Source organism: Accipiter gentilis, chromosome 15 (assembly GCF_929443795.1).
Source record: "Accipiter gentilis chromosome 15, bAccGen1.1, whole genome shotgun sequence".
NCBI classification, from domain to species: Eukaryota; Metazoa; Chordata; class Aves; order Accipitriformes; family Accipitridae; genus Astur; species Astur gentilis.
The window spans coordinates 4,604,684-4,626,585 of NC_064894.1; the positions used below are offsets into that span (position 1 = coordinate 4,604,684).

General features: G+C 39.0%; 1 protein-coding gene across 2 annotated transcripts in view; it reads right to left on the reverse strand.

Moving 5' to 3' along the window:
- The window catches only part of COL9A1 (collagen type IX alpha 1 chain), a 69,346-nt gene that overhangs the window by 31,621 nt on the left and 15,823 nt on the right, over positions 1 to 21,902 (reverse strand). Inside the window, exons 6-19 of one of the 2 annotated variants that reach the window (XM_049818152.1) lie at positions 18,692 to 18,769; positions 18,009 to 18,029; positions 16,780 to 16,854; positions 16,205 to 16,240; positions 16,033 to 16,095; positions 13,592 to 13,645; positions 12,944 to 12,979; positions 8,112 to 8,135; positions 7,741 to 7,794; positions 5,971 to 6,024; positions 4,305 to 4,337; positions 4,147 to 4,203; positions 3,370 to 3,423; positions 2,025 to 2,078 (exon numbers count right to left, since the gene is read on the reverse strand). In XM_049818152.1, the coding sequence (XP_049674109.1) occupies positions 2,025 to 2,078; positions 3,370 to 3,423; positions 4,147 to 4,203; positions 4,305 to 4,337; positions 5,971 to 6,024; positions 7,741 to 7,794; positions 8,112 to 8,135; positions 12,944 to 12,979; positions 13,592 to 13,645; positions 16,033 to 16,095; positions 16,205 to 16,240; positions 16,780 to 16,854; positions 18,009 to 18,029; positions 18,692 to 18,769 (693 nt within the window). Of the gene's footprint in view, positions 1 to 2,024; positions 2,079 to 3,369; positions 3,424 to 4,146; positions 4,204 to 4,304; positions 4,338 to 5,970; positions 6,025 to 7,740; positions 7,795 to 8,111; positions 8,136 to 12,943; positions 12,980 to 13,591; positions 13,646 to 16,032; positions 16,096 to 16,204; positions 16,241 to 16,779; positions 16,855 to 18,008; positions 18,030 to 18,065; positions 18,399 to 18,691; positions 18,770 to 21,902 lie in introns of those variants that run through there. The other variant, XM_049818153.1, reaches the window with a different exon arrangement.

A 21,902-nucleotide genomic window follows, 5' to 3' on the forward strand; every position in this document is an offset into this window, starting at 1 on the left:
ACACAGTTGAAGCATTCTCCCTGTGCAGCTTGTGTGAGAGGAACACATGAAAGCCAGATTTGCAAAAGTGCTAAGTTGTCTTAAGTGGGGTATAGGACAGGCGCAGGAGAAAGATACCAGCAGACTTTACAGAACCCTAGAGGTAGACGAAATTGGGCAAGGTTTTTGAAAATACAAGTGCTAGGTTTACATGCCTGCCACACCTGAGAGGCTGGACTGTGTAGACAGCCCAGTGCAGCAGGATGTATCATAACTATCATCACTTTGCTTCAAAATACAGTCTCATGGGAAAGTTGGCTTTAATTTTTTCTTTTCCTGAGAGACTGAAACTACATTACATGTCTGCAGAGACACCAAAGCCTCAGTCATAACACGTTTGTCCTGCAACAAGAAGAATGCACTACAACTGTGTTACAAGAAGAATGCACTATAACTGTGTTAATGAAACAGCTACAGGCAATTCAACGCAGCATAGGCAAACCTACTCCTTGACCAGACTCTAGATGGGTAGCCCTTTTACTTGCTCCTAACAAAGTTAGATGGAATCTTGCACAGAACATATAAAGCTTCGTCAGCCCGAAGGTGAGAAAAATGACAATAATGCAACAGTGACTACAGCAGCCCAACAAGTGAGAGACCCGCCAAGATGAGAGATGGAAGTAGGCACATTGTGGTACCCACTACTTTCCATCAAAAGCAACACCTCTCCCAGAGGTGACAATCTTATGCAAGTCTTTTTGTCACTGCATTACATAAAACTGTTGGATGCTGCTGTGGAGACCAGATTCCTAATCTCTTCTATGGATCTGAGCCTTACATTCATTTATGTAAGAAACATACAAGAAAATACAACAGAGTATACAGCCTCTCTCCATCTGTGCCTCTAACACATTGTCTAGCCCCTTTTCCATACATTGTCTATCTGACATCACTTTCTGCATACTATGAATCCTACATTTTAATAAGAAACAATTATTTTAAAGCTTGTTTGTAAGGTCATCAAGTGGTGAAACAGTGAAGTGAAATGAGTAATTCATTTTAAAAAAAAAAAGGGGGGGGGGGGGGGAGTCAATCTCTAATTGGTTTTTAATTCTACTGTGTTATTTCACAGTGACTGAAGAACTTTACCAAACCACGTTAAATGTTGTTTTATGTTCATAGAGAATTCTGTAATTTAGGATTTGGATATCATGTGCATCAAGGTAAGCTCCTGTATATCACCGCATCTGGACACCAATGGCATAAAAGAAATAGTTTCACACCTCAGGGAAAAAAAAACATGAGACTCCATCAGAATATAAACTATAGAAATTAAATGTGTTATGTCTATGCCTATTTCTCTTACTTAGAATGACCCCTTTATTCTTCTCCCTATTGCCTGTTCAGCTGTGGTAACCATAAGAAGAGCTCCTCACAAGGAAACGAGCTGAGGTGGTATGTGCCAGAACAGAGAAGTCAATGAAGCAGGACAAGAAAATAATACAAAAATCATAGGTGTGATTGAAGGATGCTTCTCTGGCATGCAAAAAGGCAAAACACTTAAGAAAAAAAGATTTTTAAAAATAAAAAAAGAAAAATCTGTTCTTCAGTGGCTGCTACTTCATCCTCAAGTCTTACCTAAGCCTGAATTTCACAGTTAACCATGTTTTAAACAAACACTAGCTTTGCAAGGATGAAGTCAGCATTATCAAAATTATGGAAAGGAAGGCCAAGGAAAAAAACAAACAAACAAACAAAAAACCCCAACTACTTGCACAATCTAAGCACAACACAAAATCTAGGACATGAAATACTTTTTAACATAAGCCTTTCCATAGAACTATTTAGAGCTTTGTGCCAAGTGATAATGTAGCTTTTTGGAGGGACTTAAATAATTCTACTTTCACTCACAGACAATATGGCAGAATAAAGAGAAAGGTGTGTGGAGATTTTATACTAACTGTTTTCCTACAATAAGAAAGAAGAAAAAAAGATATAACATAATAAAGCAAATGGGTAACATTATTTAGGAGGAAATACTTTACTGGAGGGCCTTGAGCTCCCACTTCGCCACTGGGTCCTTGGTCCCCTTCTTCACCCTGGGAAAGCAAAAGAATACATCTGTAGCTAATCCACACCATGCATATTGCTCTCTTATTGCAGGAGGTACATTTACTACTTATTGTTTTCTGTCACCATGTCCTGCTTGAAGGAAATCCAAATGAAGTCACAGTACTTCCTCAGAATGTAGACAGATACTCATTTAGGTTCACATTCCATTCAACTATTAGTCAAAAGGGTAATTTCAAAGCAACCCCAGTATAAAGAAGAATAATGATATTTTATTCTTAATCTGTCATTCCTTTGTTTCTTGACATTAATCTCTCTAGTTTTCTTGTTCTTTTAGACTAAAAGTGTAATGAAGGTATACTCATATATGTGAACAGACTGGATATGCTAGTAGCTCTGCATCACAATACCACATTGCGCTTCAGAATCTTTTGAAAATTAAAATGGAAAAATGCCTTATCTGGTCAAACCTCTCTCGTACAATGATAGTGTATGCAAATGGAATGACAGTACTTACTGCCAATTTAATTTGCAAAAAGGGATTTTGGAGCATAAGACAACTGCTCAACATCCAGCAAAAAAATAGGCAAGCTGTTTCTAATAAATTAATATTCCTTTCAATATGCTTAGGAATACAGAGCAGGATTTTTTCAAAAAAACTTTTCTCTGATGCTTTTCCTCCACTATTGAAGCATGGAGCAAGGCTGTGCAAATCTTCTGAACTTTTCTTACAAATATTTCAATATTAAACAAGGTTAATTTAAATGAAACACCTTAAAAGAGTTCACATTTCAGTCTTGAAGCTGAATTGGACTTGGCCTCTTCACTATAGTTATAATCTTTCTTTGCCTATGAACTTGTACTGAGACAGTACTGTGTCCTTTCCCTCTCAAATACATTTTTCCCTCTCATTCTTCCTGTAACTACTACTCATCTGTGCCACAAAACAATTTAGTTGGAAAATCCACAGAATTCTTCTGATTTAAATGTTTGGAGGTTTTCCAATGAATAAATTTTACTTCAATTTTTGCCATGAATTCCATAATAATTATAATTAAATCAAATTATCAAAATAAAAAGCAAGAGGAGTATGACTGCTGTATCATAATAAATACAAAGTACAAGTGAATAAAGAATAGAGATATGCCTTTGGTTACTCTGGAGCATTATGATGTGTAGTATCTCTTCATGTATTCTGATAAAACAATTAATAGTTCTAACAAAATATAATACTGTTTTTGATGAAGAGGCTAAACTACTATTAGCTTGATAAAAACAACAGCAGTTTCTCCTTTTTTTTTTTTTTTTTTTCTTTTTTACCTTATAACCTTGTTTTCCGGGTTCACCAGACTCTCCTTTTGAACCTTTCTGTCCCTAAAAGAAATGTAAAAACCATAATAAATAAATTAATTAAGAGATTATTCAAAATTAAAATACTGAGTTTTGCGAAACAGATGCAGACTCCTCAGAACTATCTTGCTGTTCCCTCTGCAATCCCCATTCACCACTGCTTCCTCACCTATCCAGTTAACACCACATATTAAGTACCATGTTCAAAAAGATCTGCTCCTGGATCTAACAAGGCTGTATTTCTAAACAGGTTAGTATTTTTTCCTATGTTACCCCATAACAATTTCCTCAGGCCAGCAGTACTCCTAGAAACCAGCAAAGAATACATTAAATAAAATATCTTAGCTAAAATGAGACTCAAAAAGTGTTCATTTCAATTTAGTATGTTACAGGTCTCCCAGGAAGAGAGAAAGAAGGAAAAAAGACTAAGGATTTGGGAGAATATTCAGAGTTCCTGGAGTCAGACTACAAATGGTGCAGAAAGTGAAGGAAGCAATCCTTCACATACTCTAATCTTTTCAGGACCACACATAAATTTTACCATGAAGATTACAGCAGTAGTAAGAGAGATTTCAGCAAGAGGCTATTTTGGCAGTCAAGAGTTGAAATAACCCTAAACATCCACACTGATGCAATGTTTTTTGAAATTAACAATGAACTGCCCTTCTGTCAAGCTAGCAATTACCCTCCCTACTGCTTTGAGACAGAATCTCTGTAAGGAATGCTTGAACAAACAGATTCTCTTACCTTCATTCCCATTAAACCAGCATGTCCTGGGCGGCCAGGTGGACAAGCATTGGGACACTGGAAAAGCATCCACATAGTTACTACCACATAGGTTGAATATGGTTGTCTGAGATTACTTTAAAAGAAAAAAAAAAAAGAAAAAAAAAAGGAAAACTTACCAATGGGTCACCATCTTGCAGGCCAATTGTCCCCTAAATTAGATGAAATTAATCAAAGTCACTAAAAGAGAAATAACCAGACCTGACTCATTAGAAAATATAGGCATCAGACAAAACAGAAAATGCTACTATCTGAAGCTGGAATCAGAAATACAATCAACCAAAGGATCCCCGACATGAAAAGCACCTAAACTGTAGGACTTTATTGTAGGATTGCAGGTACCTGCAAAATCCTGTCCTCTAACTTAGATCAACTTTTTTGCAAAACAAAATATTTCTATTGGTTTTTAAGCTACCTAAAGCATATCTTCTATTAAATATAGAGCAAATATATCCAAATCCCATGAATTTCCAACAGAACCCAAGACAATTTCTGTAATAAGGATAACTTTTACTTTTCCAATTTACTACCATTCAGCAAAAGATTCAGATCTTTACAGAGAAAATAATCTTCCCACAACATAAGTATTGGTAGACAAGTAAGATGTCTGGCAGTTAATGGAATTGCAATAAACTAAGAGATCAGTGTACAAGATGGACTCAGTCAGGGGAAGACCATTCCAGATATTAAATCAAATACTTGATGGAAACTAACGGGAGGCTTATGAGACACAACAGGGAGAAATATGATTTCACAGCAGCAGCTGGATTCTCTACAGCCCAGTGGGAGAGAGCACACTGTTTCAGAGAGAAGCACAGGGGAGTTTAAGGAATGAGCTGGTCTCCTTTTATACAGAAAGATTTTTAAAAAGCTGAGGGTATGTTTGGGTCCATAATATCATCAATTGGAGTGGGATGGTGGCACTTCAGAAATCTAAAAAGGACAAAACTGTCAAGGAATAGAAGCAGCATATGCCATTACTGAGAATTTGTTTTTACTTGTTTCTTAAATGCTCTTCTCCACTTTACCATTCACATTTTTTACAATGAGTCTGACAAATCTCTGGTAACTTTCATGAAAACAAGAGACATGGCATAAATAAAGCATATGGATTTAGGGTCTGTCCAGCAGAGGAACAGTACAGCTTTTAAAAAGTTGCTAGTATGACACAATTCCCAGCAGTTTGCATTTCACAGCACCCAGCCTCTGATGTGTCTGCCAAGCGCCTTTTATCTCTGGGGGCAGGTAAATAGCCACAAGACAAAGGCATAATACACATCCCTCCTCCCAAGAGGCTCAAAGACATTATAACTTAACCCACCTGGAGGCATATATTTCTGGCTCATGAGCCAAATATTAAATTTTTCTCCTCCTAACAGAGAGGTCTACTGCTGCTGAAGTCCTACCGGTGAGGCCCAACAAAGACTACATTTACAGTAATACTATAATTCACAGGGAAGTTTAAAACCTGTAAAAGTTACAGTTTTCAGACCATTTGCAGAAATGGGAAGACATCATGACCTAAGTTTTCACAGTTTGCATTTCAAACTATCTTTTATAACCATAAAGACGAGAAACTTGCTTTCTAAATGGAAGTTCAAATGTTGATATGATTAAATGAGTTGTATCTCAGGCTTGGAACACAAGCCTCTACACATTATGAATTAATATAGCCTGCTGAAATCCTGAAGTCAGTATTGAGCTGTAGGACTTGAGGAGAAGTTTTGTTCAAGCAGCAACAATACATAATTCATACATTAGCACATATTAAAGTCAATCACTTACCCGAGGACCTGGTGGTCCTGGTGGCCCTGGTGGCCCTCTTTTTCCTGGATCTCCCTAAAAAAGGGTAAAATAATTTTGTTGATTCATAGTAATAATGACAACCAGCAGTTACATATTCATACCACACAACAACAGTGAGAAATTAAGTAAATACAGAACGACAGGTGAGGTATCCAATAAAATATTAACCCACAACATGGCTCCCATAGTAGAATGGGAAAAATGATTTTTTTAGTAGAATAGAAGCCATGTTGTGGAATAGCAGCTACAAACAAACAATAAGTTTTCATCTGCTTTAGAAAGCTGAAACATCTAACCACAGGATCATCTATGCAATCCTCTATCTTATAACTGTTAATTAAGTTCTGAATTAAAAGAATCCTAGTAACTAGCAAAAATGCTCAAAGCACAGAGAGGAAAAAAATATCCTGTTTTTCAGAGCCCAAGATGAATTTGCCAAGTTAGAATCTTCTCCTGTTTGTGAAGTTTTGATGTCCAATGCTTTCAGAAGTAAAGACAACACAGAATCCCTGCAAATTATTTTTTCTAAATGCTTTTAATTAAAATAATATTCTGACAAGCACCATCTTTTAACTTAATACTGTCATTTCAATATTATTTTTGATATGTTATTAAATCATAAATGAAATTAACAAGATTAATATAGAAAAATTATTCACTAATCCTCACAATGCATGAGCTATAGAGCCATAGGTTTTAAAAAAAACTAAAAAGGAGTATTTCTTTTCTACACAATGTATAATTACATTGTGGTACTCATTATCATAATGTGTTGTGGAGGCATGTAATATAAATGGATTCAAAAAGGGACTGACTACATTAATGGCAGATAGCCTCATACATAGCTTTTGAAAAAGGCAGCATAGATGCAATTTCTGATTCAGGCAGTCTCTGAACTGCCAACTGCCAGAATGTGGGACAGTAGGACAGAAAAATGCCTTTTTACAAATAACCTGTACACTTCCCTAGGTATCTATTATTGCCTTTGCTACAGACAAGACAGTGCACTAGACGGATCATCTTCTGAAACAAATTGGCAGTTTTTAATATTCTTTTTTTAATTCATTTATATGACTGAGCGCAACACACAGGGAGAGGTATGCATTAAAAAGTAGGCTTCATTAAACAAAATTTTAATGCTATTTCAGATTTCAAGTAAAAAAATTAACAATTGGTTTCAATTTGCATTACAGTGGTAATGTACGGAGTCAAAATATGACAGTGTGCTGAAACTGAGTGCACAGTTTAGCAGTAAGGTCAATAGATGGAGTCACACTTAAAATGAAACTAAGAAGAAATACTGAATGGCCACGTTCACTGATACACAAATGGAAAACAGAAACAGTATGTGGTCACGTACCATAACGTGTATGTGAGAAGACAGCAGTAAAGCTAAAGGTCTGCGTATAATGTTAAGTTTTACATTTCCTGTACTTCTGGCGGGTTTGCTTTTTGATTTTGGCTTTCCTTGAATAAGATGAGAAGTAGAGTATGGGACACTATATAAAACAATTCATTCTCATCTAATGGGTGGCCCTGGCTTTGTGTTATTCATTGTTCATTATTTCTGATGCGCTTCAAACACAATCTTTCCTCTACCAGTGATAACTGTAGAGGAAAAAAATACATTTTCAAGTGCTGTTATAACCCAAATAGTGTTTAGATGGCACAGCAATTAGTCATTTTTTCCATAAGTACCTTCTAGAAATTGAATAAACCTACATTTTTAGCAAACACAGTAGTACTTACAGGTGGACCAGCACGACCTACTTCCCCAGGAAGTCCTGCTGCACCAGCTGGACCCTATAACAACCAAGTTAAATAGTATATTTAAACCATACAATATCTCCATAACAAGCATCCAAGGCATGAGAACATGTAATTCTCTCGAACAACAAACTATGCCTTCAGACACCATTATTCTTGCCCCATATACCACAGACCTAAGCAACCTCAACAGTAGCTGAAGAAAGTGCACATTATAGACATAGAACATCAGGATTAAAACAGTCTCTTTTTTCATTTAATTACTTTTTGTAACAGTATAATAGCTTTATTGAATATTTAAACAAACAGATTCATTAAACAGTGTATTTACAAATTATAAAAATGATACTTACAGGTGGTCCAAGAAGCCCCTTGCCCTGTGAAATATGAAAAAAGGTCAGAAATGGGGGGAGAGTTCCAAACCTATTCAAGCTGTTTGCCAAGAACAGAGTATTTGGGATAAAAAGGTTCAAAAAACCTGATGCTTGATTCTGCAAATTCATTTTTAAAACTTGTTTAACTAATGTTAAATATCAATTTTGTTATTAGGTAATTGATATCAGGAGAAAAATTAAATTATTAAGTTGCTTTGCAGTAGCATTTATTTACACATATATATAAATACATATACTTCAACAAAGGAATAAAGACATTAAGGCCTTTGGGTTTAGCTAATTATCAAGTACCATGATAAACTCATCTATTCTGTAATCATTTCCTTCAAACAGTGCTTTTAAACTGATAATAAAAGAGGCTGGTTTTTTTCCACCAGGTATAAATCCATTAAACTAGCTCTTTTTGGTAATCAGAAAGAATACCAAACTGCTCCTGTTTACATTTTCCACCAGGCTTTGCTCTGAATCATTTTAATGAGAAGTATCCAAGATAAAAATGTGTTTCTGCCTATTTGGACAATACACTTCCTCTTAAGAAAACAGATCCCTCAATCTTGCATTACTAAAGCAAATACATAATTTTATGGAGAACAGTGTCAATGATATGTATGAACCACTGGCATATAAACCCACAAAAATACTTAAATCTTCAGGGGATTTGATGTAATAAAGTGCCTGGGCTGAGTGGAGTTTAAAAGCCACAGAATATCATACCAGGATTGTATCAGCAAGGTTGTCTTTAGATGCTTGAGATTTTCCCTGTGTTATATCAAGTTTTCTATCAGAGTCATTCTATTTGAACCATTTAACACACAGCAGAAAGTAAACTTTTTCACCTTGCATAACCTACATAATTCCTTTGATATTACTTAACGGTCCCTTGCTGCAATTCATTATATTATACATGTATACATTACATTATACATATATATATATAGTAGACATGACTATACAAACCAAACTTTCACTGCATCACATATCTGCTATTATAATATCACCTACCTCTGAAAGAAGGAAACCGACTACCTGCAGGTTCTCATTGGAATACGCCTTGCTAACGTGCCCCTAACAGCGTCAAGGAAAGTCGGTGATACCAAAAGCAGCTACAGCTATTGTGTCCAGCCCACACACAGGCCCAGAAGAAGCCAGTCTCCCCTTCTGCCCACTCCATTGCATCTCCTCACCCTCCTAATTAGGACTCCAAGAAGCAGGAGCTGTCCCCCAGCTGCCCATGCCTCCCCCTCACCCAGCTTCTCCACCCTTCTGGCCACAAACTCCCTGCAAGTGGACCAAGTTGTGGAGTTGAGAGCTCCATCCAGTAAGGACTATCATCCAGTAAGGACTTACACAGAGCAGTTAACGATCCCAACCAGTTGCCCATGTTCCAGTCTCTGTCTGTGTCCTAAAGGGGAAGCATCTCCACACAGCCTGAGACTCCAGTCTTACATCCCCAGATGCCTGCTGCCTGTTTGGAGGTGCTTATCTGACCCACAGAGCACATGGAGTGCACAGGCATGGGCAGTAATCCACAGTCTGTAATCACCTGGTTCAGAGACACTCACCCTGTAGATCTAGTAAGTACCTCCCTTTGTCAGCACAGACCTGCTGCCATCCACCACAAAGAGTCACATACCAGTATTTGTATGTGTACCCTGTGCCAGAAGCTGTGCTTTAGTAGACCTTAAATTACTTTCAATTTCTCTATCACTAAATACACACAATCCTACCCATATGTCAGACCTGTAAAACTCTAGCAATATTATCAGCTAACAGAAAAGTTAGAGGGAACTTAGAGAGAATGGACTGAAGGGTGCAATACATGCACTGAATGTAGCAGCCCCAGGTCCATTTACCAGGGCCAGATCAGAGACATCAGCATATTTGGTGGTAAATTACTTGAATGAATCAGAAGTATTCTACTAATTTTGTGAATCTGGCATTTGAGACACTATCCGCAAAAGAGGTGAGACAAAGGGAGTAAATTAAAACTAAATGATGAAGCAGGAAAAAATAGAGGAAAGGGAGAGTAAAAGAAGATAACTGAAGATTGCCAGGATACATTCTGGGGAAGAAAGGGTGACAGGAGCAGAAAAGCAAACGTTGTGTATAAAACTTTAGATACTTAATATTCTTTCTTTCAGTTACCCTGAAGTCCTAACTTGGCCAATAAATTCCACTGGATGAGCTTGAAAAACAGTGATAATAATTTGAAACTAATTAACCGTGTAGCCAAGGCTTCTGACTTCCTGTTCAAACTGAGCATTTTTAACAACTTAAGCAAGGCGGTTTTGTGAGAAATGAAGTCTTTGGATAACCACCCAGAGACTAGTCCACTTGCAAAAGGCCACTGACTGAATTAAAGCAGTGCATAATTACACCTAAATACTCAATTAATCATGTAACTACTATGCAGACTCATACACATGCTTACTATATTTCTAGTAAATGAGGTCTCATGGATCAAACCAAACTCCTGCAAAGGTTCAACAGACCCGTTACTTCACGCTTGTAGTAAGATCTTCTCAAGAAGTCTCTGAATCTGAGAATTAGAACCATCACACTGCAGCACTACCACTTCTACCCTACTTTTTTTTTTTTTTTTTTAAATTAGGTTTAATTACTCCAAGTTTAATCTCACTAAAGGTGGGATGACCAGCATTGGCCATTTTGAGAAACTTCCACTGCTTTATTTCTTCAGTAGCTTAAAGCCATTCATCAAAAGGAAAGCCTCCATAAATGGAATTTCCCTGAGAGACTTATTCTGAGCATTAGTCTTTCCATGTGGATTCAGCACATATGGGTTAACAACCACAGAGCTACAAAATCAAACACTAGGCTTTTTCCTAAAATGTGAGGTCTAAGGATTAATCTGAACCTTAATAATTACAAGGGTCATGTCACAAGGTGACTAAGTATATCTATCTTTTCTTTACCTTTAAATAACTAAGAATTCTCATTTCCTCATTATAAATATTCCTGCAGATTCACCTTTAAATACAAGGTCCAGTGGCTTATTAAGCAGAGGCAGAACAACTCCAAAGGCAATCCCTACTGAGGTTCACTGAAGCATTATCACCTTAAGGCTGAAGTCTCAGGGCAAACAAAAATTGCTCAACTTTGAAAAATGGTCCAAAATCTCTTCAGATTCATTGCTTTTACAGTCTCAAAACATGGTCACAAAAGACCTGAACCAGGTAAGTGCTGCTCTGAACAGAATGAGCGTTCTACCTGGACAAGTTAGCCCAGTTTGCTGCTTTTCCCTAGTAACATCTCCACTTCTAAGTTGAGATTAACCTTGTTTATGCATATTTTATACACCCACTTTTTCCAAAGGTTCTTAAATTATTTGTTCTCACGTTAGTCTGTTAATGGTGATGTAAAATCATGTATGTTTTCCCCAAGAGAGTTTTTATTTCAGTTGACAGGCTAAAATACTACAGTATTTTAACCTAGTGTTTCAGTAATTCAGTTTTAATTCCCCATTTTTTCCTCTCCCATAGTAGTTCTTTTCATGTATGCTTTTTTCCACATCATCTGAGTAACATATCTGACGGTTAAGCTATCTCTTCATTCCAGCTACACATTTTAAAATGCATTGCAAATGACCCAGAAATTATTTCCCCATCTACTTGACAGCAAAAAATGAAAATAAACAAACAAAAGAACTCAAATCCCCAACAGAAAAATGGAGGGCTTTCAGTCTACCTAGAAGCTACCCCAGTTCTGCTATTTTCTGTGACTAAATCTAGCTCATATATTGAGTCTACAGATTGACCACCCATTATAAAAGCACTACCTTTTTCCAGATTTTTGGGTAAGAAACAGCATGCATGAAAATTAAACATAAATGTCCACATCATAGAATGATTCATCATAAGTTTGAACGTGTCTATAATATAATGTCTTCAAGAATAACATTATCATTTCCTCTCTGGCCAAATATCAAAATGATTGTTTAATATAAATTTAATGAAAGTTAATGGGACAGGGTCAAAAATACAAAGACACAGTCAAAGATACAGAATTTCACAGCAAGGAGTGCTATATCAGAATACAATACCTCTTCTATTTAATTCCAGTAATTTCTCCAAAATGAACCTAATTTTTAATTAAATTTTAATTATGTGCAGCCCTATTACAATTTCACGCCAGTCATCTTGTTCCATTACTCATTTTCCTTGAGGTTTTTCCTGGTTTCCTATATAATGTATGTCTCTACATGCCAACCACCATTCACTTCTTCAACCCTGTAAAATTCCTAAAATTCACAATTATTTTCAGCCCCCAAAGACAGATGTTAAATTCATCTGCATGCCAACTGGAACAGTACTCTTTGCACGTCCTTTCTCATACTTTGTCGTTTTCATATGGAACCGCACAGGAAGTCCCATATAGCATTTACACTTCAGTGATCCCACTTAAATACATGGCAAGGAGCTGAAACAGGAATAACTATAGACTAATTTATGCAAATAAAACATGGGCTCTCCTGTCTCTACAGCATTTTCACAAAGAGATAGAAAACAACAGTATGCATCCAAAACTTGTGACCACATCACACATGCTCCTTTCTTTTCTACATACAAACCAAACATGTCCTTTCAGTAATATCTGCACACTTTGATACAAAGACAAAGAGGTTCCTTAACGTACTATTTTAATATCTTATGAGTTCTTTGAAACCTCAGAAATAGTTTCTGGCTTTTCTTCACTACATTTAATGGTAAGAATCCTCCATATTGATACTTCAAGTCTAAAAAGTCTCTTCATATACTAAATGTATTACTTACTGGAAATCCACGAGCACCTGGCAGTCCTGGCTCACCCTTTAAAAGATAAAAATTGAGTTTTTCAAGAGGCATTAGCATAAAGCTTTGTAAACAACATACAGGAAGATGCTCTCACCTTTTGGAGGGTATCATTTAGTGGACATATTCTGCAAGTATTATTCACTTCATTAACGCTATGCTGGTTTCAGTGAGACTTGACAGAAAGGAAAGACTTTCTCAATATTAAAAAGATACAGCCTTAGGCCTTTTTTTTTCCCCCAAAAAAAAAAAGAAATTCAAATAGGCTGGTTACTCTGACTTCTGATGTATATTTCATTTGTCTGATTGCTGATGAAGTCAGGTTTCACTGTTCTGGTTCCCACTGTGTATTACTATGACATAATTATGGTACAACAAGATAGAAAGAGCCTCACCATTACTGAAGATGCTCAACCTTAATGTCATCAATGTAATGCCACCATTCCTTACTGCTGGCCGGAGGAATGAAAGTTGCTTTGTACTGTGTGAAAAGGGCCCAATGGGTCTGTACTCTATAGATGTTTTAATATTGTAAGAAAGGCTGCAGCATCTCATTAATTGCATAGAGACAAACAAAAATCCTGCTTTAAAAAAAATATCCCATAATTTCATGCATAATTTTGTTCTTACCTTCTGTCCTTTTGGTCCTGTGGCTCCACGTGAGCCATCAGGTCCTGTGAATCCCTTTGGAAGTAATGTATATAATGTTAATGCAAAGGTTACATGGTTTTCTTAATCACAACAGAAAACCTTCTAAAACATAGAATAATGAAGCTATTAAATGAGATAAGTAACTACAGGAGACTTACAATTCAAATGCCTATTTGCATGTACAGATAGAACTGCCCAAGTTCCAAGTACTAGCTTCTGGTGACAAACATCAGTGCCTGTGATATGTGTCCTTCAGAAATTATTCACTTAAATCACAATTAAACTAAACACATGATTTCACATGATCTTATTTTGTCGTAATGGGAGATTGATGAATTTAGTTCATGTCTCAGGTTGAAAACAACTGTCAGTGTTTTCCATTTCAAATAAATCATTTATAGACCAAAAACAAACAAAAAAATCAACAAAGCTGCCAGGCTGGATTTGAGGTTAGTCTTTGAACCACACTTGTCTATCTGGCTAAAATTAAAAAGCAATCATGATATTATAACTATGAATTCCCTTGGAGTTCTTTTGTTTTCTTGTGTTTCCAAATTTTTAACCAGCTTATATGGCTTAGAAATTTCCAGATATCCATAAGAAAAGCCTTGCTTTTACATTTGTCCAATACTTTTCTTTTTTGGTATATTTCCAGCAATTTAGTGTTGACCCAAAAGGGTGTTTTCTCTGATAATTTGCTTTCGAAAGCTTACATGGTCATTACAGGCAATTACTGTACAGTATCTTTACTCAGTCTATTAAATCTGACACTGAAATAGTTTGTGAAAGAAAAGTAAGATTTAAAAAGTCAGAACTGCCTCACCAATTAAACATGGAAGAAGATATTATAAATCTAAAACCCTAATTAAAAGTTGAATGCACAGTGGGAGTATAATAAGGTCCCATGTTTTCTCTTCAATTGAAAATAAAAAAGGTTCACCATTTCAGAACACAGTATTCTAGTATATAGTTTCACTCATCCACTAATATAAGGAAATATGCAAGTGTGAACAAATATCAAAAGCTGAGCTGAGTTTAAAAAGTTCTGTTTCACCTGACTGTGTTACTACGAATTCTGGCAAGGAAAACAATACCAAACCTTAAGTGAAAATTACAGGAGGCAATGATTTTTTAAAGATCTGCTTATGGGTTTTTGACAGGTACAAATGGGTTGCGGTCCTTTACTGTATTCAGGAAAAAATCAAGTGGTATGAGATACCACTCATGGCAAGCCCATTTCCTCTTACAGACTTGAAATTTGAACAATTTAACTAAAGACTGTTTCAGCTCCATGCCCACTAAATCTCTTTTCAAAAGCAAATAAAAAATTAACCTCTAAAAGTATTGCAATCTTCCATAAATATGCTTTTTCATTTACATAATTTGCAATATTCTCTAATATACTAGTTTGTTGCATATAATCTTTATTTTTTACATTTAAAATTATAGAAGTATTCTACCACTTACATAAATTAAACATAAGCTTGCCTGCCTCCTGGCATAAGATCTAAATACTAACGTAAGAATCTTGCTTCATAGCAAGAAATGCTTTCAAACACTGCCCTCGAGAGAAATATGAAGGGTTTCCCAGAAATGTAGGAAGGTGTTTTTATTGCCACTAACTTATTCAAGAGATACAACCAAGCAGGCACTCAACACTGGATGATGTTTAAACTTTATTATTCTGTATTATTTTCCACAGAGAAAGGAAGATACATTAGCAGGAACGAGCTCTGCAGTGGCTGAAGTCTGGGAGGTTTTTCTTTAGAATAACAGCTCTATGGAAATCACAGGGTTTCCTCAGAAACAGAGTTAAAATTCATTTTTAAGCTTCAATTTAGTAAAAAGTTAACGGTACACGTCACCATCAGGCCTACAGAGCTGATCTAAATGATTTTTTTCCCCTCCTGCTTTCTCTGGGATAGGGAAGGAGAGGCTAACAAGACCTAAAATTACTAAACACAAGCCCTCCACAGCCCCCTTAGGCCATCAGACACCAATTGCCCAGAAGAGGCGGTGACCTTGCTGCCCAGCTCTTCGCTCCACAGGGAGCAGGGTGCTGACCGGAGGCTGCTTCCCGAGGATGCAGCATGGCCTCCTCCCCACAGTACTGCTGCTCAACACTCTCTCCAGAGCAGGGTGGCAGCACCCCACAGCCCTTGCACTGCTCCTCAGCTGCTGTCCCGGCCACCCTCACCCTGGCTGTGCTCCTCCAAGAGAGCACCTTTTAGCTTGGAGAAAAGCACCTCTCCCCGAGGCATGCCACTGGCATGCACTGGCAGCTGTGAGGGAGCCAGGGACCACAAAAGGAGGTCGTGCTTCTATAGAAATAGAATAAAAACCAAGTATTTTCCTTAAATTTAAAAAAAAAAAAAAAAAAAAAAAAGAAGAGTAAATTCCAGAAAGTCAAGCGTACTCACATCAGCTCCTGGCTCTCCAGGCAGGCCTGGGGATCCTGGTTTGCCTGCATCCCCGTCTGGACCCTTCAGGATTTAAATGGCCAGTTAGGCATGTTTCAGAGAGGGAAGCAGAAACAAAACTCCAAACCTCTCCTCTTGCAGGAGCAAATGCAAAGTAGCTGAAATCACTTACCGGTGGACCAGGGGGGCCATTAGGACCTCTCTCCCCCTAACAAGATATGAAAGGGAAGGTTTTAGAGCTACAGGACTTTTCATGGTTTACATTTACAGATTAACAGGAATAATCCCAAACCAATTCTTATTGTAGGAAATTAATATTAAACCCACGTGATCTCTATTATACACTAATAGAAATAATCACAGAAACTTCTGACAGGAATTGAGGGAAAATACATAGTAGGTCCTATCAGGATTAATGCCACAAATCCTTATCATGCTTTAGTATGAGTGATACTACATAATCCCTTTTGAGATTAGAATTATAAAATCCCTACACCGCATTTAAGGCAAATAATCATAGCATATGATGATGATTACATAAAATAAATAATCCTATATTTTCCATATCAGAGATAATCTGAAAGGCCACCCTCTCCCCCTGCCCCAGCCTGCTGCAGAGTATAAGACCCATCAATTCCTATGTGGATCTGCAGCCAAATTCAAACACCTCAGGGTCAAATGCTGACAGTGAGGACAATGTAGGTACACCTCAAGGCATTTCCTAGGCAGGGCATGGGAAATACTTACATCAATGCCATCAATACCGGGAACTCCTGGTGGCCCTGGCGGACCTGGGGGGCCTGGTGGCCCAGGGAGACCTCTCTGACAAGGAATAAGAAAGGAAAAAAAAAAGGAGCAATTAAAACCTTGCAAACCTGCGAGAGCCAGTCTGGGGGGACCAGCATAATGAGAGGGGGCTTCTATGGGTTGGTTGGGGGCTGCAGGGGTCAGAGCTGATGAGGAAGAGCTGTGTCCTCACACCACAAGTGTCAGGACCCACACACCCTATCCCATCTTAGCTGTCACGAGGATGACCAGCAATGCTCCTCTCACATTTAAGAGTGTAGATGAGGTGTTAAACCTCCCCTTCCCCAAGCCCAGCCACCCTGTGATGCTGGCAGGGCCAGGGCAAGGTGGAGGGGGCTCAACTCCCCAGCCCAGAAGGCTCTGAACGCCCTATGGCAATGACCGGGTGGTGGAAACAAAAACAGTGATTTTTGCAAATCAAACATTGAAATTCACTAAGCTACTCCAGTTACTCATTCGGCCAACACAAAGGAGACAGTCTTCCTAAGAGTTTGTGCTAGCAAAGAAAATTTAAAACAACCCTTTCCCTACTCCACTGACAGGCTCAGTGGTTTCCCCTTTCCTCAGGATTACATTAGCATCTACAGAGGCGCTTTCTCAAAGCACGGGGCTCCCGAGAGGACGGCGGGAGGTGCCACCGGCGTGTGGAAACCGAGAGAAAGGCTTTTACAGGTCTCCCTCCCTATAATGGGGAGCTCTGTTCTCCTCAGAGCAAGCTCCAACCCTGGCCCCACAACAGTGCTCTGTGAGCGAGAGGCTGGCCCCGGCCTTGCGGGGGACCTCAGCCTGGCCCCTCGCTCCCCACAGCACCGCTGCTGTGGATGCCTTTCCACCCCACACCAGTCTTCCCAGCAACAAGCTATCCGGTGGTAGCTGTCGATGGAGCTCAAGCCCCTCCATATCACTGGGCACCTGCCTGATGCCTACCAGGTAGCACCATGTAGGCACACACACACAGGGCACCCACCGCCCGGCAGCCAGCTCACCTTCCCCCTGCAGAAGGGCCAGGGCTGTGTCAGGGTCAGCTACAGCTACTTCGGGGGAGAAAAGGGTCGAAAACCCTCCAGCGGGCCGGTGGCGGGGCATGAGGGAGAGCGGCCTTCAGTCAGTCTCTCTTCACCCGCACCCTTCCCCTGAGCACAGAGCACCGTCCCTTCCCTCACACTTACCTCGATCACCGTCTGGCTTATCTGCGAGGGAGAAAACCAAAGTCAGGATAAACTTACTTGAGCCAGGCAGAGGCAAACAACCTGCAGAAAAAGCCCCAGAGGCAGGAGCCCCCGCAGAGCCCGCGCCATGGCGCCGGAGGGAACGGCCTGCGGCTGCTGGGGCCGGCGGCCGGCGGAAAGGTGAGCCCCGCCGCAGCCCCTCAGGGCTGCTCGCTAACGCCTTGGGGAGGGTCTCGGGGATTGGAGGAAAACTGAAGGCTGGGAAGGGGAGGACGGAATGCCGACAGCGCCTTAACCCTTTGCCCTGCTGCTGTTGCTTCGAGCACCGACCCTCGCCTTCACCCCCTCCCCGCCGCGGCCTTCCCGCCGCCGGGCTCCCCGCTGAGGCGGCTGCGAAAAATCCCTCCCTGAGGTTTCAGAAGTCTCTCACCCGAGGAGTGGCTGAGGCGGCGGCGTGGGGGGGTGAAGAAAGTCAGTCACGGAAGGGTTAAAATGAGGCTGCTGCTGCTGCTCTGGGGGGTTGGATTTCTAAAGGCACCGAATTCCAGGCGGATAGGGTAAAAACAGGCAACTCGGGCCAGAAGGGGGGAGAAAAAAATAAAAAAGCGAGGCTTCTGAGGGCTGGCGCTGGCCGGCGGCGGTCAGGGATTCGAGGGGAAGGGCGGGAAGGGCAGGTCGCTCACCCGGGCCGGCAGCTCGCCACAGCCTTCGCGCTGGGGTCGCAGGGGGTCGCAGTGAATCACCATCCACTGGATTTCGAACTGTTAAAAGAGATAAAGATCACGTTAATTCGGGTCGGGGGGGTGTCACGCTGGCCGAGGGTGGAGTAGGAGGGACAGTGGTCAGCTAACGGTGTGTTTTAAAAGGTAGGTATTTAATGATAATCGCTGTGGGTGTATGGGAGAGCTCAGTCCGGAGCAGGGCTTCACCCTGCGTTCCCCGAACTATGGAGGCCTTTACAATTTAGAGGGGGAATAAACCTGCCGAGGGGTTTTAAAGAGAAGGCAAGATTTGTCATGTGTCATTTTTTGTATATTCTTTATAAGCACGGGCATTTTTTCCTCAAACTGTGTGGTGGTTTTGTGAGGCACGCCAAAATATTTGCTCTAGGTGGATAGTTGCGCTCATGAAGAACGGTAGGTCTGAGGACAGAAATGTGGTCTAAGTGTGAGAAGTTCAAAAAGCAGGATCCTAGTGCACACTGGCAACAGTCTGCAACTGAGTAATATACATCTGTGAAATTTCACGTCTTCTTTGAATGTTTGTTGGGCACTGGAAAACAACACGGGACTAAGGCAAACCTCTTCTCAGAAACTGCAACTAAAACTCACTTGATGTGCTATATAGATTAAAAACCATACACTCTCCTGAAAGTTACTGAATAGCCCAAACATACAGCTTCAGGGGTATATCCATTGATATACAATGCATCACGTGGAATTTTAAGTGCCAGAAGCATATTAAATTGTCCATATTTATTGTAAGTTTTACAGTCTTGGGTTATTTTCCCTTCCCACATACAGTATCAGGTTGGCTTATGAACTGCTAATGAGTGGTTTTATCCACAGATTTCTCAGTTTGATGATAAAATTCAGAGGCTCCTATCACTTTCTTTTCATTATGGATGGCTGAGAGGTTGAGGGGGAAGAAAGTTTGGGGTTTTCTTTCTTGTTACAACACAGAGCCCTGGTATAGAGAAGACTGATTTATTTATTCTGAGAAGCTGAAAATAGAAGTGAGTGTCCAGGGGCTTTCACTTCTTATTTCTTTGCTTCTCCAAGTCTTTCTTCTTATTCTATTGAGCTAAAGTAGCTCTACACCGTCCCTCCTCCCACAACATAATGTCTTGGTGCTTCCTGGCTGCCTTCTGTGCTCCCTCTAGGATATCTCATTGCTCTTTTCAGTCCCAACCCGTAACTGATGTTGAAGGCAGACTGTCATTCTGAGACACTTTCCTCTCCCACCACTATCCTTACATTGACTGAGTTGCATACTGACTGCTAGAGCTAATAAATGCTTCGAGTCTGAAGTCCTTTAAGGTCTCTGCAAGACACCCACATATCCACAAGTTGCCTTTTTTTTTTTTTTTTTTTTTTTTTTTTGCTTTCACCTTCACCATTTCAGTGCTGCTACTCCTGAAATCCTCACTATCACATCTCTACTGTTCCATTTACTTTGCAGTCATCACGGTTTCCAGAGGGCTGAGACTAGACCACAAAAGAGACAGCACCCTCGGGGTTTTTTACCTGTTATCTGACACCATGATCTGTGAGTCAATTTTCTACCTCCTTTATTCAATTCTCATTTTAAAACCTTTCCCAGCCCTTAATAATAGACAACTGAATGTCATATTATACATATAAAAGAAGAGAATCTATAGTATAATTTAATACTACAAAGCAGCAATACAATAATAAAAATAAGAGGCTACCTGGAATCTGAAGATGAGGATATATTAAAAGTCATAAAAATGGGGTCAAATGATACCTATATGATAATTTATTTCATACCATACAACTAGATTCTGAGTCCTGAGTCTCTACATTATTCACCTCTGAAGCTCACTTGCAGAGGGAAAGAGGTCCATAACTGCCTCTAAAGCAGTTTATAATCTATTTTTTATTTAAATAATAATCTAGTTCTGATTTAAATTGATATACATGGTTTTAAGTGACAGAATTTCTACTTTTTCAGTTGGTCTGTTTAATATTAAACTTAAAATTATATTAAATAAAATTAAAATTGAAAAGTCATCCATTCAGTACTTAGAAAATACCATGATTAAGGTTGCCTATACAAATTTAATCTGTATGTAATCCAAAATCGTGTGATTCCACACTTCTTTCCTTAGAACGCTCTGCTGAGTCACAAGATGGAACGAACAGGGCCGTGGAAATGGTTCCCATACTGCAGAAACTGTAAGTTTGGAAGTGAATGGGGTGAAATTTGGTAAAAAAAGAAAGGATGGCTTTGGGGAAAAGACAGACACATACCACTGAATGAGCCTGCTTTTGCTTCATAATTCTTATGTAGTGCTGACAAATTATTTAAATCAAAATAGCCACATTAGAGAGCGTTCTGCATGGGGCAGGAAGAGGGAATTGGATGCCTGAAATGAAGTATCTGGGTACAGGTTATGAAAAAAGGCTGATCACCAACAACTGTAATTGAAATCAATAGTCTTGAGCTGTGCTTTCAACTTATAACATGGTAGAAAATCTGTAAACACTGAAAAAATTACTTTTGTGTGTGTGTGGTTTTTGGCTTCTGTACTAAGGTGAGAAAGATTTGAGATGATAAAATGCTAATTACTGGGTTGTGTTAGATTTTGATGTGTGACTCCAAGTGCCAATATCTGTGTCTTAGGAGAATACTACTAGCAAATGCATATACATTTTTTAAGTTTGAACCCAGTTTTTCAACTTTGAACATAATCAATATTAAAATAGAGATAAATTTATTAATGAGAATATAAGATGTGATTGCTTGCTGCAGTGGGAACTTGACTCACTGTGCCAGGAAATCCTTTTAGTGTCTCATGTATTTTCTTCCAATGCTCTTGAATGGCCAAAGAGAAAACCAATCACTTTGTTTTGTTCAAGATGGGATTTGAATGGTGAGCATTAAGGCCTGGTACTCTCATGAGTTTAAGACACACAAAAAAAAGTCTGAATAAATGAGGCAGGCATCCTATGCAAAAAAAAGACCTAGCATTATTTACAAAAGCATTATTATAAAACATACACAAAAAATAATATGAATGTAAAAGGAGTTGAAATATTTTGAACATGGAGCTTTAATTTGACATTTTTTAGTTCACAGTTGGTTAGTCAGGCAACATTATTATTTTTTAAATAAACTGCGATTACTGTGTAAATTTTTTGCTTAGAGCTT